Source organism: Mobula hypostoma, chromosome X1 (genome assembly GCF_963921235.1).
Source record: "Mobula hypostoma chromosome X1, sMobHyp1.1, whole genome shotgun sequence".
NCBI lineage: Eukaryota > Metazoa > Chordata > Chondrichthyes > Myliobatiformes > Myliobatidae > Mobula > Mobula hypostoma.
Genome location: NC_086128.1, coordinates 37,473,874 through 37,488,522, shown reverse-complemented (window position 1 = coordinate 37,488,522; position 14,649 = coordinate 37,473,874). Strand labels below are relative to the sequence as shown.

General features: G+C 40.7%; 1 protein-coding gene across 1 annotated transcript in view; it reads right to left on the bottom strand.

Annotated features, from left to right (window-relative positions):
- Window positions 1-13,637, bottom strand: part of rnd2 (Rho family GTPase 2) — a 72,206-nt gene extending 58,569 nt beyond the window's left edge. The window contains exons 1-2 of the mRNA XM_063038004.1: window positions 13,407-13,637; window positions 12,839-12,926 (exon numbers count right to left, since the gene is read on the bottom strand). Of these exons, the coding sequence (XP_062894074.1) occupies window positions 12,839-12,926; window positions 13,407-13,508 (190 nt within the window). The 5' untranslated portion in view covers window positions 13,509-13,637. The remainder of the gene's footprint in view (window positions 1-12,838; window positions 12,927-13,406) is intronic.
- Window positions 13,638-14,649: the final 1,012 nt, after the last annotated feature.

Sequence of the window (14,649 nt, the reverse complement as noted above, 5' to 3'; positions counted from 1 at the left end):
TACATTAATGCAACTTGGTTAGTGGTAGAATCCCTTTGGATTAATTTGCTGTGGAAGCACCAGGACTGGCACGTTGAATGGACCAAGCTGTGCATACACTCTGCAGCTGTATCTTCTAACCACCTGCGACTCACACCCCAGAGTTCCCAGACACCACATTACACAGTGACAGTGACAGATGCAAAAGGCTTTTCTTCGTGCATGCATTACTTCAGCTGATCCAGATACAGGCTGGAGAAACATTTAGCTGCATCGATAAGGGAGAGAGAATTCTCTCATTATATTTACATCTTACATTTTTATTTTAGTAAACAAACAGTCTGCTGCTCCCATGAATGAAGGCTATTTCAAATACCACAGACCAAAAGCATGCAATCCATTTGAATTACTTGCAGTTAGTGTTAATGTGATTGTACACTGTATCTGCAGCAAGCTTACTTTGAATGAATAAACTGGTACACTTCAACATTATAACATCTTTTGTACAGGCGGCCAGTTCAACAAAATAATGAAATGTGGAAAGGGACGACGAGAGACTGAAAAAAAATTGAGAATTCAGCAGGTGTAGATTAAATCAACACAGAATGTGCTATAAATGTACAACAGGCCAGACAGCAAGCGACAAGGCAGATTCCATTCCGAGTGTTAACCCACTGCCTCATATTCACTTTCATACTGTGAATTCAGAGTATTTTCTATTTTTATTACAGATTTACACCACACACAATTTCCTTTTTTACCACCCCCCCATGCCACATGTGGGGAGCCAGATATGAATAGAAATGGCAAGCAAAAGCCAATCTCACTTGTCACTGTGGCATGAAAGCCACACAATGCAACACATCAAAGGCTGCCCCAGCCCACTCATGTGTTACAGGATAAATGATCAATCATACAGGCACACCAACACAATTACCTGGCTCCAGAATTCCAGCATAATAATAACTTGCTACCCTCACCAAAGAATAGGAAAATTGGATATAAACTTTAATCACATTGCAAGTAAGACTTTATGTAACACCTCACAACAACTAATACACAGGATCATATTATTTTGGACAGTAAATGGTAGTATTACCCTCACAATTTTATGACCTCCACGTCAATACAGATTTGCTCATGTATTCTGGGATTTTTTAAAATCCTGTAATTGTTGTGAAAGTTTCCTTGGCTTGGCATATCCAGCAACATTATTCTCTAGGAAGTATTTTACGCCTTTGTACATCAGGCTGGAAGTAATTGATAGCTACATTAGTAGAGAGGCCTGTAATATATACGTAAAGAATTTTCTTTTTTCCCCAAAGGTGGTGGATTCAAATACTTCTCAAGTCCCGTTTAGAATGCTAGACCAATGTTTCAGTGCAGTACTAAGAGAGTACTTCAATGTCAGAGATGCTGCACGTTTCATGGTCTCTAGTTATCCCAACAAGCCTTAAGAGCCCATGAAGTACTTTCAAAATATAGTAACCCTTGTTACATAGCGAACACATCACTTGGTGTACAGCAAGCTCCCAGAAACACCGAGGCAGTACTGACCAGATGACACTTTTATCATATCAATTGAGGGATAAATATTGCCCGGGACATCAAAAATATACCCCATGCACGTCTCCATATACTTTATATCTACCCAGGAGAGCAGACAGATCCTGTTTAATGTCAGCAGCAAATCTGAGAGTGCAGAACTCTCAGTACAGCACAGGAGCATCCGTCCAGGTTCCCAAGCCGAACTGTAAAAGGATTTGAACCCACAACCGGCTGAGAAAGAGCTACCCACTGACTCACACGCAAAGGTGTTCACAGCCAAATGTCTCTTACTAAATATCTCAATAAACAAAGGCATCCGTTAGTCTTGCGAGACCATGGATCTGCGCCTGGAAAGTCTTCACTCTCCAGGGCACAGGCCTGGACAAGGTTGTACAGAAGACCAGCAGTTGCCCATGCTGCAAGTCTCCCCTCTCCACAATACCAATGTTGTCCAAGGGAAGGGCATTAGGACCCATACAGCTTGGCACCAGTGTTGTCGCAGAGCAATGTGTGATTAAGTACCTTGCTCAAGGACACAACACATTCCCTCGGCTGGGGCTCGAACTCACGACCTTCAGGTAGCTAGTCCAATGCTTTAACCACTTGGCCATGTGCCCACACATATCTCAATAAAATATCATGCAATTCCCTGGTTAAGAACATGTTTTATTATATTATTACAATTATGCTGTTGGGTATTTTATTTTCCACAGTTTCTTTGCAAAATGCAGTGTGCTCTGTTAATAAAATTTTACAGTCCAATATTTCGCTTTCTGTCAAGATAATGAGTCATTTGATTAGGAATGTTGTATCAGCCACTCAGGTTTATTTTGATAACATCCTGTCCAATGGAATGCCATGGAACATTTGAGCGAGATTGGCAGCATCCAATTTCTAGGGGAACATGGGTTTTTGGGGGTCTCTTTTGCCAGAGTTGGGGGAGGAGTGATGTGCGGAGAGGAGCACAAAGGAAAATGCTCACAGAACCCCGCCCAAAGGACAGACACCATTGTAAGAAATTCCTTGTGCAGACAAATGGTTCCACTGAGGAAGTGCCAATACTCCTGAGTTAGGTCGTGACAGACTTCAAGGAAAGTTTGAGTCGTGTCTGGTGCCTTTCACGCAGAACATGGGTTCAGCACCGCAAGTAATTAAAGTGAAGCACCCGACTATCTGGCAATGAGCTCCAACGTTTATGTGCACATTATAGACTGGCTTAACTGTAATGGGCCTTTTTTTTGTTAACTGTTTGTTAAAGTGGAAATATTTGTAAAAGTTTATGTGTAATTTCCACTATTTCCTGGCAAACAATAACTTTTGCATGGGGCAGCATTTATATAGCATTCACCATCATTTTTGTCTCCTTAACAGAACTTTCCAACTTTCCTGTTTGTGTTGAACCTGAATCATACCGATACTAGACATGTGTTGTCTATAGGAAATGGCTGCCTCACCGTTGCCCATGCACTGCTGAGTCACATGGTGGTTAGTCAAAGACACCTAATTAGCGTAATTTGTTACAGGCCACCACAAGGGTTACAATCGTACAGAGGAACTTCATGTTGAACACGTATCTACAAATATTGTATAGACATAGTCAACCACAGGAATTTCCTTATTTTTTTAGCTCACAGCCTCAACTCTTAAGCTATAGAATTTGCAACCTATAAAGAAAGCCAAGAGGACATTTAAACTGTACGTGAAAATAGTGAGAACAATGGGGTTATATTGTCCTAGTGACATTTCCTGTGTGGGTCAGAGTTTGGAGAGGGTCATTACTGTTAAAATGACATTAGTGTCATTTGGTTCTGCCAGAGGGTTATGATTTATTAAGGCACAATTCAAATTTTCCCCAGTAAGTGAAGCATTGATTGTGTGTGGGCTAAAGTGCTTTGTGCTGCTTCAGAGCACTAATAACTGAGCCACTGTTCTTGGGTTTGGCTCCTCTTTATTAATCATTCCTAGTCCTTGATCAATTCATCGGGATTACTAATCAAGAACGCAAAAACTCAGCCTGTTATCTGGCATCAGAATGACGCAAGCCACGAGGAGGGTTCAGGACCTTGTGACCTTTGTAGGCTCTCAAGCTGACAAGACACACGAGCAGCTTGTGTACAAAATCCTGGATAAAAGTGCTCTGCAAGCACTCAGCTCTGCAGCCCTGGCAGTCTTTAAGTGACAAGTTCTATCAAATGAATGAAAAAAGGTAGTAACGATGATGCAATCATCAGTGGTCCCACATGGATCTCATTTTATGTTCGGACAGCTCAGAAGAAACTGCACTGAAATTACAGAGGAATTTCTTTAACCAGGTGATGAACCTGTGGAGTTCATTGCCACAGATGGTTGTGGAGGCCAAGTCATTGAGAATATCTAAAGTGAAGACTTAATTCGCAAGGGCATCAATGGTTACGGGGAGAAGGCAGGAGAATGAGATTGAGAAGAATAATAAATCAGCCACGATGAATGGCAGAACAGATTCAATGGGCCGAGAGGCCTAATTTTGCTCCTATGAGACCACACTTGGAGTATTGTGTGCAGTTTTGGTCCCCTAATCTGAGGAAAGACATTCTTGCCATAGAGGGAGTACAAAGAAGGTTCACCAGATTGACTCCTGGGATGGCAGGACTTTCATATGATGAAAGACTGGATGAACTGGGCTTGTACTCATTGGAATTTAGAAGATTGAGGGGGGATCTGATTGAAACGTATAAAATCCTAAAGGGATTGGACAGGCTAGATGCAGGAAGATTGTTCCCGATGTTGGGGAAGTCCAGAACAAGGGGTAACAGTTTAAGGATAAGGGGGAAGCCTTTTAGGACCGAGATTAGGAAAAACTTCTTCACACAGAGAGTGGTGAATCTGTGGAATTCTCTGCCACAGGAAACAGTTGAGGCCAGTTCATTGGCTATATTTAAGAGGGAGTTAGATATGGCCCTTGTAGCTAAAGGAATCAAGGGGTATGGAGGGAAGGCTGGCACAGGGTTCTGAGTTGGATGATCAGCCATGATCATAATAAATGGCGGTGCAGGCTCAAAGGGCCGAATGGCCTACTCCTGCACCTATTTTCTATGTTTCTATGTCTCATGGTCTTATGGATGTGAGAGTTGGATTGATACCTCATGGAAAAAATTGAGCTAAACCATGCCTTTGTTGGATTGGGCTGTGGAGGAGCTCCACAATACAAATTGAATAACTGCCTGTCTACTAGAGATAATGGAGAAATTCAATTCAACAAATGTATCAATTGTGCATTCGAACACATTAACATCAGGTCAAAGTGCTGCTTCTGGCATCTAGCGTGTAGGGGCTGCCTATCTTGTCTTGCTTACTCAAGCATGTGGATGCTACCCAATTGACCTTCCTCTCCATACCCCCATTCACCTGCCTCCCTCAGCCTCCTAAGTGTAATTCATAGTAGAAACACGGTTCGGCTCGTCAGCAATCTTTAGAGAGAATAGCTTAAAAAGGTGTTAAAGGATTGTTAATGGAACAGATTTTATGTTGCTGCATAACTATCAGCATTAGCTTGTATTCTGAGAAAAAAGAATAACAAGTTAGCATCCCATGATAAATGGAAAGAACTGAACTATACATTTGTCTAAAATGAAGGGACTCACACACAATATCTTGTTTTCAGGACAGTTCCCAATTCCAGCTTTTGACTACCCCAAAAAGTAGATTCTGGGATTCATAACTACAAGCTTAGAGGACAATAGTAGGGACAATATGTTGAACCAGAATAAACTATTGGCTAAGCTACAGTTGGAGCTTTGCATTCATTTCTGGGCACCTAATTTTAGGAAGGATATAAAGGTTCTAGCAAGAGTTCCATCATCGGGAACCCCACCATCCATGCCATGCTCTCTTCTCACTGCTGTGATCAGGAATAAGGTACAGGAGCCTCAGGACTCACACCAAGTTCATGGACAGTTATTACCCCTCAGCTACCTAGTTCTTGAACCAAAGGGGATAACTTTACTCAACTGCACTTGCCCCATCAGTGAAATGTTCCCACAACCTATGGACTCACTTTCAAGGACTCTTTATCTCATGTTCTCAATATTTGTTTATTTATTTATTATTACTTTCTTTTTGTATTTGCAGTTTGTTGTCTTTAGTACACTGGTTGAACGCCCAAGTTGGTGAGGTCCTTCATTAGTTCTATTATGGTTATTATTCATTTATTAAGTATGCCCAGAAAAAAAAATGATTCTCAGGGTTGTACATGGTGACTTGTGTGTTTTGATAATAAATTTACCTTGAACTTTGAGAAGTACAGAATGGGTCCAGGGATGAGGGATTTCAGTTTCTTGGAAAAGCTGTGATCTTTCTCCTCAGAGTAAAGAAAGTTGACAGAGAATTTAATAAATGTTTGAAAGATTAAGACTAGTTTAGATAAAATAAGTAACGGGAAGCTGCTTCCTTTACCGATTGGCTCATGAACCAGAGGGCACAGTTTAATTTTTTTTTTAGCAAAAAGGTACTGTAAAACGAATAAATTAAAAAAAAACACAGAATGTAGATATGAAATTCACTGCCTGCAATGATGATAGGGACTGAATCAATCTGTGCTTCCAAAAGGGAATTGGAAAGGGACATAATAGTGAAAAAAATTCAAAGATCATCAGAATAGCATCGGGGAACTAGATTGATGATTTTGCTGTAAACGGAAACAGCATAGAATCAGTGGGTAAATGGCCCCCTACTTTGCCATAGCAATTCTATATTACATGGGATGGAAGAGGAGTATCAGAAGAATTGAAGTACTTCTAAAGTGAATCATCAATCGTCAAGATATTGCCCTTCAAGTGTGCATCTCGATACCTTTTAAATGCGTAACAGGTTTTGCAAAAGCTCGAGATCATATGCCCTTCAGGTGAAAAACATTTCCTCAATCCTCCCTCTAATCCATGCTGCACTGAACTTGTATCCATCTCCTCTGTTGCTAGATGTTATGCTTCCTGGGACATTGTTGTTCTAGCATAGAGGAAAGTGGACCTTGTTCTGAATACACTGTGTGCAGGGCATTACTTTCCTTTGACACAAGCTGAGTGCCTTTCTTACAGCCGCAGCTGGGTCAGCATGATGATCCCAAGGCCTGGATGATAACTTGGGTCCATTCTTCCTCAGGCTCCTCCAACACTACAACATGAGTAACACCACATCCAATCTTGCTAACTGCAGTGTGTGAGTTCCAAAACAATTTCATAAGTGTGGATGCTAAACAACAACACTTTCCCCAAAGCTTATTAAGCAAAAAAATAAGACAACTTCTCTGAAGAAAATCTTTCAGTCACTGGGAAGAGTCGATGTGAAGCTAGGGATTTTATCATTAGGTTGTAGTTTCAGCTTCTCAATTCTTAATACCATTCTGTTTCCGATGAGATTCAGACTTTAGAGAGTGGAGTAACCTCTAGTAAGGGACTAAAACACTCAATGGCCACTTTTAGGTACACCTGTGCAAGTATTAATCAGCCAATCATATGGCAGCAACTCAATGCATAAAAGCATGCAGACATGGTGAAGAGGTTCAGATGTTGTTCGGACCAAACATCAGATGGAAAAGAAATGTGATCTTTGAGGAATGATTGTTGGCGCCAGATGGGGTGGTTTCAGTATCTCAGAAATGGCTGATCTCCTGGGATTTTCATGCACAACAGTCTCTAGAGTTTACAAAGAATGGTGTGAAAAACAAAACAAAAATCCAGTGAGCAGCAGTTCTGTGGGCAAAAACACCTTGTTAATGAGAGAGGTCACCCTTGGTGCCCCTAACGCATCAGGGTCTCACAAGATGACCTCTTTAAAATCAGAATTCCAAGTCTGTTGTAAACTGAATTTCATTCACATCAACACTAACAAATCTAGGCAACATTCCATAATTATATTAAATAAAAAACTACAGCAAGGTATTTTAAGTTCAGTGCATTTTGAATTGTAAGATCACTGGAAAAAAACTGCATTGTATCAATGATGAGAAGCAGGAGCTGGTAAAACTGACACAGCTAGTGCAATATCCAAATGATTGTTGCATCGTGTACCTACCAAACTCTTTCAAGATTAAAAGTAATAATTCCAAAGTTATAGTACAATTTTGGATGAATGAAATCATACTGCAACTTCTTTGGAATTATTACCTTTAATCTTAAAAATACAAGTTGGGAGGAATGCAGCTAAAATGGAAGTCTATTAGCATCCCCTTTCAATCAATCTTCTATCAACACTGGGTGCCTATAACTCTGGGAACTAACAAGAGGTCAGAATTAAGCCATAGTCTATTCACGTAACAAATCTCATCAACATTCCTCAAGCCGCAGAGAGGGTGAGGAAATTTGTTATCAGAAACCACAGGTTCCCACACTATAGAATCCTGCGTGAGGCAAGGGCTTGACCCAAAATAATCTCCTTGTTTACAGACAGATGAAAACACATTCAATTATTTTCCCATTTCACTGAAAATGATGCAATGCACTCACATGTGTTACAAATTCCCTTATGGAACTTCTAAATTATAGCAGCACACTCAATTCATTTGGGCTTGTAAAACATTATATGAACAAAAATAGAAGGTAGGTTTAATTAGGTGTAACTTTTACAAAATGTATGGTTATATTACACAAAAGTAATTAACTATAGTACGCGGAATAAAACATATTTAAATAATTTGGAATGGTAGGCAATGAAGCAATCAATACTTTATTTCTACAAAGTTCATTATACTTAATTTGAAGCTATTGACATATTCCAAAAGGGTTTTGTTGAAATCCAAGACAAGAAACTGCAATATTAATAGCAAAAAATTGATGGTTCTTTCGTCGGTAATGAGAAGACAGTGCAACTTATTGACCACAGACACACAGTTATAACTGACCAGTTCTGCTCCTTTCAATTGCCTATTCACCAAATGTGTATTTTCAGTATTGCCAAAATGAACTCCACATCAAGTTAATCAAATATAAACTCTACAAAATAATTTTCCAGTTTCAAATGAGTAGTTATAATCATTTGATTGTGATTATTTTTCTTTTTAGAAGAAAATCTTGATTTAAACAGAGTAAAGATTTTAGAAAATAAAGCTTTGCAAAAGAGTAATCCATCCTTTGCAAGTGCAACCAAACACGCACAGTTGCAGGAACAGGTAAAACACCAAGTAATATTTGGCTAAACTGAAAACTCCTGTGGGGTAAAGAAAAACGCTGTTGAGCTCCTTTATAAATCTATTAAATTTAATTAGGACCTTGTTTTATAAATCAATTACAACTGGTCTAATTCACCCTATTAAACACGCCTGAGTAACACAGTATTTCCCCTCTTACAGACTAACAGATTTTATGGTCATTGAATCCAGGGAAATCAATGTAAATCCTTGCAGTTCATATTTCCTGCAAAATAAATCCCCAGTGACAGAGAAGAAAATCACGGAAAAGTGCAGCCTTTGCTTTCAATGTGACACACATCGGGCACTTTAAGCATGAAAGATGATCTTCAAGGGCGAAAGCTGTGGTTTCAAGTCCTCTTTAGGCTATTGATGCAGGAATTCATCTTTGGAAAGGCTCATTGTGGCTTCAGACAATACTCATACGAAAGGGGATTGAAAGGGACAGCAGGGAGCAGCTATGCTGGAAAAGACCTCCGCGGGTCCCAATTCCTGTTCCACAAACAGATTGCAGGTCTCTTTTCAGGGGAGATGCTCTGAGCAGCAGCCACTAGAGGGGAAAACTCATTTACTAGATGACACTGCCTAAAAATAATCATTAACTTTAAAATCACAAATGTAATTAATGAAGAATGAGTTTTCAGAATGAAGACACCAATGATTTTGCCACTGACCCAAAATTCACGTCCCTCAATTAAAAATACTCTTAAATAATTTATTGAGCATCTAAGATGAAGGACAACTGGGCACAGGAAAAGGATCCTCAACATTGAAAACATTAAGTAAATCAATACGTTGTCTTCAGAAGACACCAACCTGTAGAATTCTCAAAGAGGATACTGTTTCCCCTTTGGGAACAAAGGCCTTCCGCCTTCTCTCTCTCTCTACCTTTTCCATCTTACTCTATACTGGGAATCCTCAGCTGTACGTTATCAGCACAAAAGAGTCTGCTCCCATTTTCTATATCACTGTGGAATACAGCCACTGACAAGTTCTGGCCTGAAGGTCATTGAGTTGAGAGCAACAGAGGGCAAGATGTCTGACTGGATGGGAAGGTTATTGCAATATATAGTGGATTCCGGTTAATTGGGCCATCGACTAATCAGGGCAGCCACTTACTTGGGACAACTCTTAAAGAGCAAAAACAAAATCAAGAAAATTGCTGGGATTCACTTTGTTTATTTGGGACACTACACCACTTAATTGGGACAGAACTTGCTAATTAGAATCTGTTCTGCGTGAGTTGCACGCACTTGTGTGGCCATTAGACACTACACCACATAGCTGTTTACATGTGACAGTGACCACAGCCCGGTACACCACTTCAACTGGCGGGCTGAACAGGTGAGGGTTGCTAGCGGGTCTCATACTCCATTGATCTAGCAACATGCTTATCTTAGCACGCGAAGTTAGCTCCAGCAGACTGGGTGGATGAGATCTACAGTGAGATCCAGTGTCCAGGAAGGCAGTTCTGCAATGCTCTGTGGAGAGCGAAGGGCAAGATCAGGTACAGAAGATGTCATCGTCATCCACTGCAACCAGGGAAGACCCCAGTTGTGGCGTCTACTCGTACCACTGGACCGAGACTTCTGAGGCCGAGAAAGTGTAACTTTAAAAACTCTCCCTCACAGGTTTCCTGTCGTCATTAGATACGGTAGTGTTCTAATTTGTTCTGTATTTCATTCAAATGTATAATTTGTTACTCAGTGAAATGGTAGTTTGTCTTTTTTTAATACCTTTTCAAACTATTTCCATAAAACTAATTGGGGCAGCCACTTAATTGGATCAAAATGTACTGGTCCCGATGTGTCCCAATTAACCAGAATCCACTGAATAGGAACGTTTATATCATTTGCTATCAAACCAAGAATATACAGAACCTGCAATATTAAAGGTAGTCTGTGACTGTTTAGCCAGTTGCTCAGAGTGCCAGAAACTTATTTTAGCCAAGACCTATCTGAACATTCAAATAAGCATCTTCAGTGCTGCCAATAATCAAATCAAGCTCACTCTCTGGAGACCACAAGACATCGGAGCATAATTAGGCAATTCGGCCCATCCAGTCTTCTCTGCCATTACACCATGGCTGATTTATTATCCCTCAACTCCATTGTCCTGCCTTTCCCCCCATAACCTTTGACACCCTTACTAGAGGGATATAGAGATACTATTTAAAAATATTGAGAATGGGCCTTGAAGTAGCTGTTGGATAACAGGGCAAGCTCGACCGCCAATGGTCTTTATGAGAACACAAATGAATTAAGTCATATACTTTGCGGCTTAAATGATGGGTATTACCAAAAGACACCAGATTATGGGCTAAAGGAGACTCCTGTCTCAGCTCATCTCTCCTGCTCATTCTGACAGCTGCAATTCTCCTCTGGCCAGCCTCCATATGCTCAAGGTCCCCAAAATCTCTGCACTTCATCCATACAGCATAATATTCTTTTATTTGCTGGCATGCACTGGCTCCCAGACTGGCAACACCACAGCTTTTCAAATCCTCTTTTTCTAAAAAAAACCTACACTTGGCCCTTCTAGCAACTTCCTCCAGTTCAAAAACACTGAGATCACTGAACTTCAGCGTCCTGTCAACTCCCAGCTTTCGCCCCTCCACACCAATTGTCAGTCATGCTTCCAGCTACTAAGGCCTTTATGTAGTTCAGGGAGTTCCCTCCCTAAACCTCTCAGTCTGCATTAAAACACTCCTTAGAACCTGCTGCTGTGTAACCCATCTTATACTGCCTTAGGCGACTTGACGTTATTTTTTGAAATGAGCTTGAGACTTCCTTCTTCTATGTGCCACCTTTGTGTTATAAATTATTATTGTTGTGCAATCTAGCTGATGTAATAACAGGCAGAGTTTTACAGTAAAAAGGTTTCACTGTTGAAAGACAATGCTGGTCAGTCAGATATACTCACAACTCCCATCAATGCTTTAACTCATGGTAAATTTAGGAGGGGCAATAATGGATGTAGCCCACTAATCCAGACGACTTCCTTTTATAATACCTCAAGAGTTGCAAATTAATATTTTTGCAAGAGAAGTACTCAGAGCTCGTTCCCGAATCTCAGCCATGCCCACGCTCCCATCCAGTGCTAGTAGTGGACAATGCATGACCAAGGGCTCCTCGCAGTTACTCGACCGCCTCTCTGTGGCCAATCGTGGAACTGCACTGTTGACGCCTGGGAAGCCCACCGGTGCACCATTGTACAGAACACCAAAAATATCTCTGGTGCGCATGAGGTTTAATAGCTTTTTTTTAATTTTGAAAATGTATTTTCCCCTTAAAGTTTTCGCGAAAGGAGCACGGGGTATCTCCAGATTCCAGCATCTTTAGTCGCTTGTGTCTAGGGAAACGTCTACTGTTTGGGGAGGGAACGCGTGGGGAACACAGAACCGTACCACACGATCAACGTTTGCTGCCCGGCTCCTCTGCGAACCCTTACAATAGATTTAAGTCTTTTTCTCCTTCATTAGCAATCCCGCTCCCTCAACTGCGTGTCAATAGCTAAATGGGTGTTTAAAAAATAATTCTGTGGCCCGCTTTGTCCTAAATTCCATTCCGACAAAGCCCAGAGTCTGGTGAAACGGACCAAATAGCAGCCCATTGGCTATACACCACAAAACACAACCCGGGTCGGTACGACCGGACCGAAGCAACCCGCAGGATCCTTGAGAAACGTTATAAGTTTCCACTATCCAAAATTCCCGGGGGTTATTTTATTGAATTAAGCAACATTCCCCCTGAGTGACAATGATTATCTGATAAATATTTACTGCACATCTGCATCGACTTTTTAATGCCAATCTAAACCACAATCAAATTAATAGAGGGAGTCAGTTGCACGCCCTATCGGTGACTGTATCAAACTGTTTAACTCAGCTTAATATAATTTAAGAAAAGTGTTGAGATACACGATTCTCGGTTAGTTTGAACAAACGAAGAGGGTACCGGTTTGCAACATCTGCCTTTGGAAAGGTCTGGGAGTTGCGCTGAATTTGCGCAGTGGCACACTGCGAATTTGCGCTCAGTTTAGTTCGACCAACACAAGTCACCCAGGAACCGAGTCACAGCCACGAAAGACACTAGGCTGGAGAGGCACTGGTTCTTATTAAAATATGGTTAGCTATAAACAAAACTACTCACTGACCTGAAGTGTCCCACATATTTAGTTCGATCCTTTGCTTGTCAATTTCAAAACTGGCCGTATAGTTCTCAAACACAGTGGGGACATAATTCTGGAATGAAAGTCGGAACACATGCATTAAAAATAAGAATATATAAAGTAACTTTAGAAAATCAGTTTAATATTTAACAGCCATCTGTAACAAATCCTTTTAACAAGAACACAGAACTCAATTCCAGAACACTAGCGTGTAATAAAAACTTGCTATGGAGCGTTCTGGACAATTGGAAGATCATTATTTTCAAAATGCACGCTAGGATAGTCTTCAGTCTGAACTTCCATACTTTATATATCCCTCACAGTTCTGTATTTTTCTTCAAAGTTATTTAGTATTGATATCATTAGCCAATTAAAAATAGAAGGGGATCTTACATTGTGAACGCAATATTGCAGCATCTGTATACCGGTTTGGGACGCGTTTAGTTCGTGAGCTCCCCTTCTAACATAATGTGAACTGATTACTCAATGAACCAGACTGTGCGTTCAAACCTCAGTTTACTACTGCGTAAAGAATTATATTAAAAACACCAACCTCTGGATAACAATCCTTGGCAAAAACGTGCAATAAAGTAGTTTTTCCACACTGTGCATCACCAACCACAACAATTTTGCAACGAGCGATCTGACTTTCCATGGCTTAATTCTGGCCCTGGTGGCCGGAGCCTCCTTTCGTTAACAAATAGCTAGCCAGCCGAGTCCAGACTGCGGTAGTAAGGAGCTCCCTTTGCCTTGGTCTCCTTTATCTCCCTGCTTCAACCTGACTGACTTGCTCTCCTCTGAGCCGGGAGCGCCTCATTCAGTTGCGAATCACCAATCAGTGCCAGGGTCCCAGTGATATGCAAATAAAGAGCGGCATCTGGGCGTGGCCTTCAATTGCAACATAATTAAATTAGAATAAATAGATCAAGACAGTGAACCAAGTCTTCAACTTTACTCGGAAAACTGTAAACGGCAGATTGCGAAGTAGTAATTTTGATGAAAAATATCAGAAACAGGGCAGAATGTGACAGAAAACCTGGTCTGGAATTTATATGATTGAATAGAATAATTTTATGTCATATTTTTTGGAACTTTAATGTAAAGATAAATTCACATATAAACTATACAGTATAAAACGATGGCATTATTAGGTAGTTGTACAAGCTATTCGCATATAGGGCATTGGAAAGGAACCAGACCCTTCATGAACTGAAAGTGTTTCAGCACCAGCATGCACTGCCCCAAAGTGGTGAAAGGCGCACTTACATCTTCACGCTTCAGTGTACCGCTGGGCAAGTGCTGGTCCGGAGAATGAGAACATAGATAGAAAGTGAAAATTAAAGCGAGGGCAATAATTCATCATTTTCAGTCACAGTGAGAATAGAACGACGTAACATAGGTGATCACCGTTCTGTTAAACTGGAGCTGGCGCATGCTTTTCAGTAAAGGGAAAATAGAGTATCAATTTCAGCTTAATAAAAAATCTCCATTATTTATTTACATTTTATGCTATCTGCATATGGAGAATTGTACCTCGGTGTTTCGCAGAGGAAGAAGAAACTTTGGGTAGTTATACGAACACTATGTCTGCAGATCCTGGAATCCGGAGCGAAAATAACAACTACCAGAGGAACTCGAATAGCATGTGTAGGGGAAAAGAAATTATCAAGTGTTTCAAGCAGAGACCTACATCAGGACTCTTAAGACAGTCTGAGAGCAGTCAATGCGCATCTTACATTTCCTTTTTGGGTAATTATATTTCTTACTTGAATTTTTTTTGAGCGAGACCAGTCGCA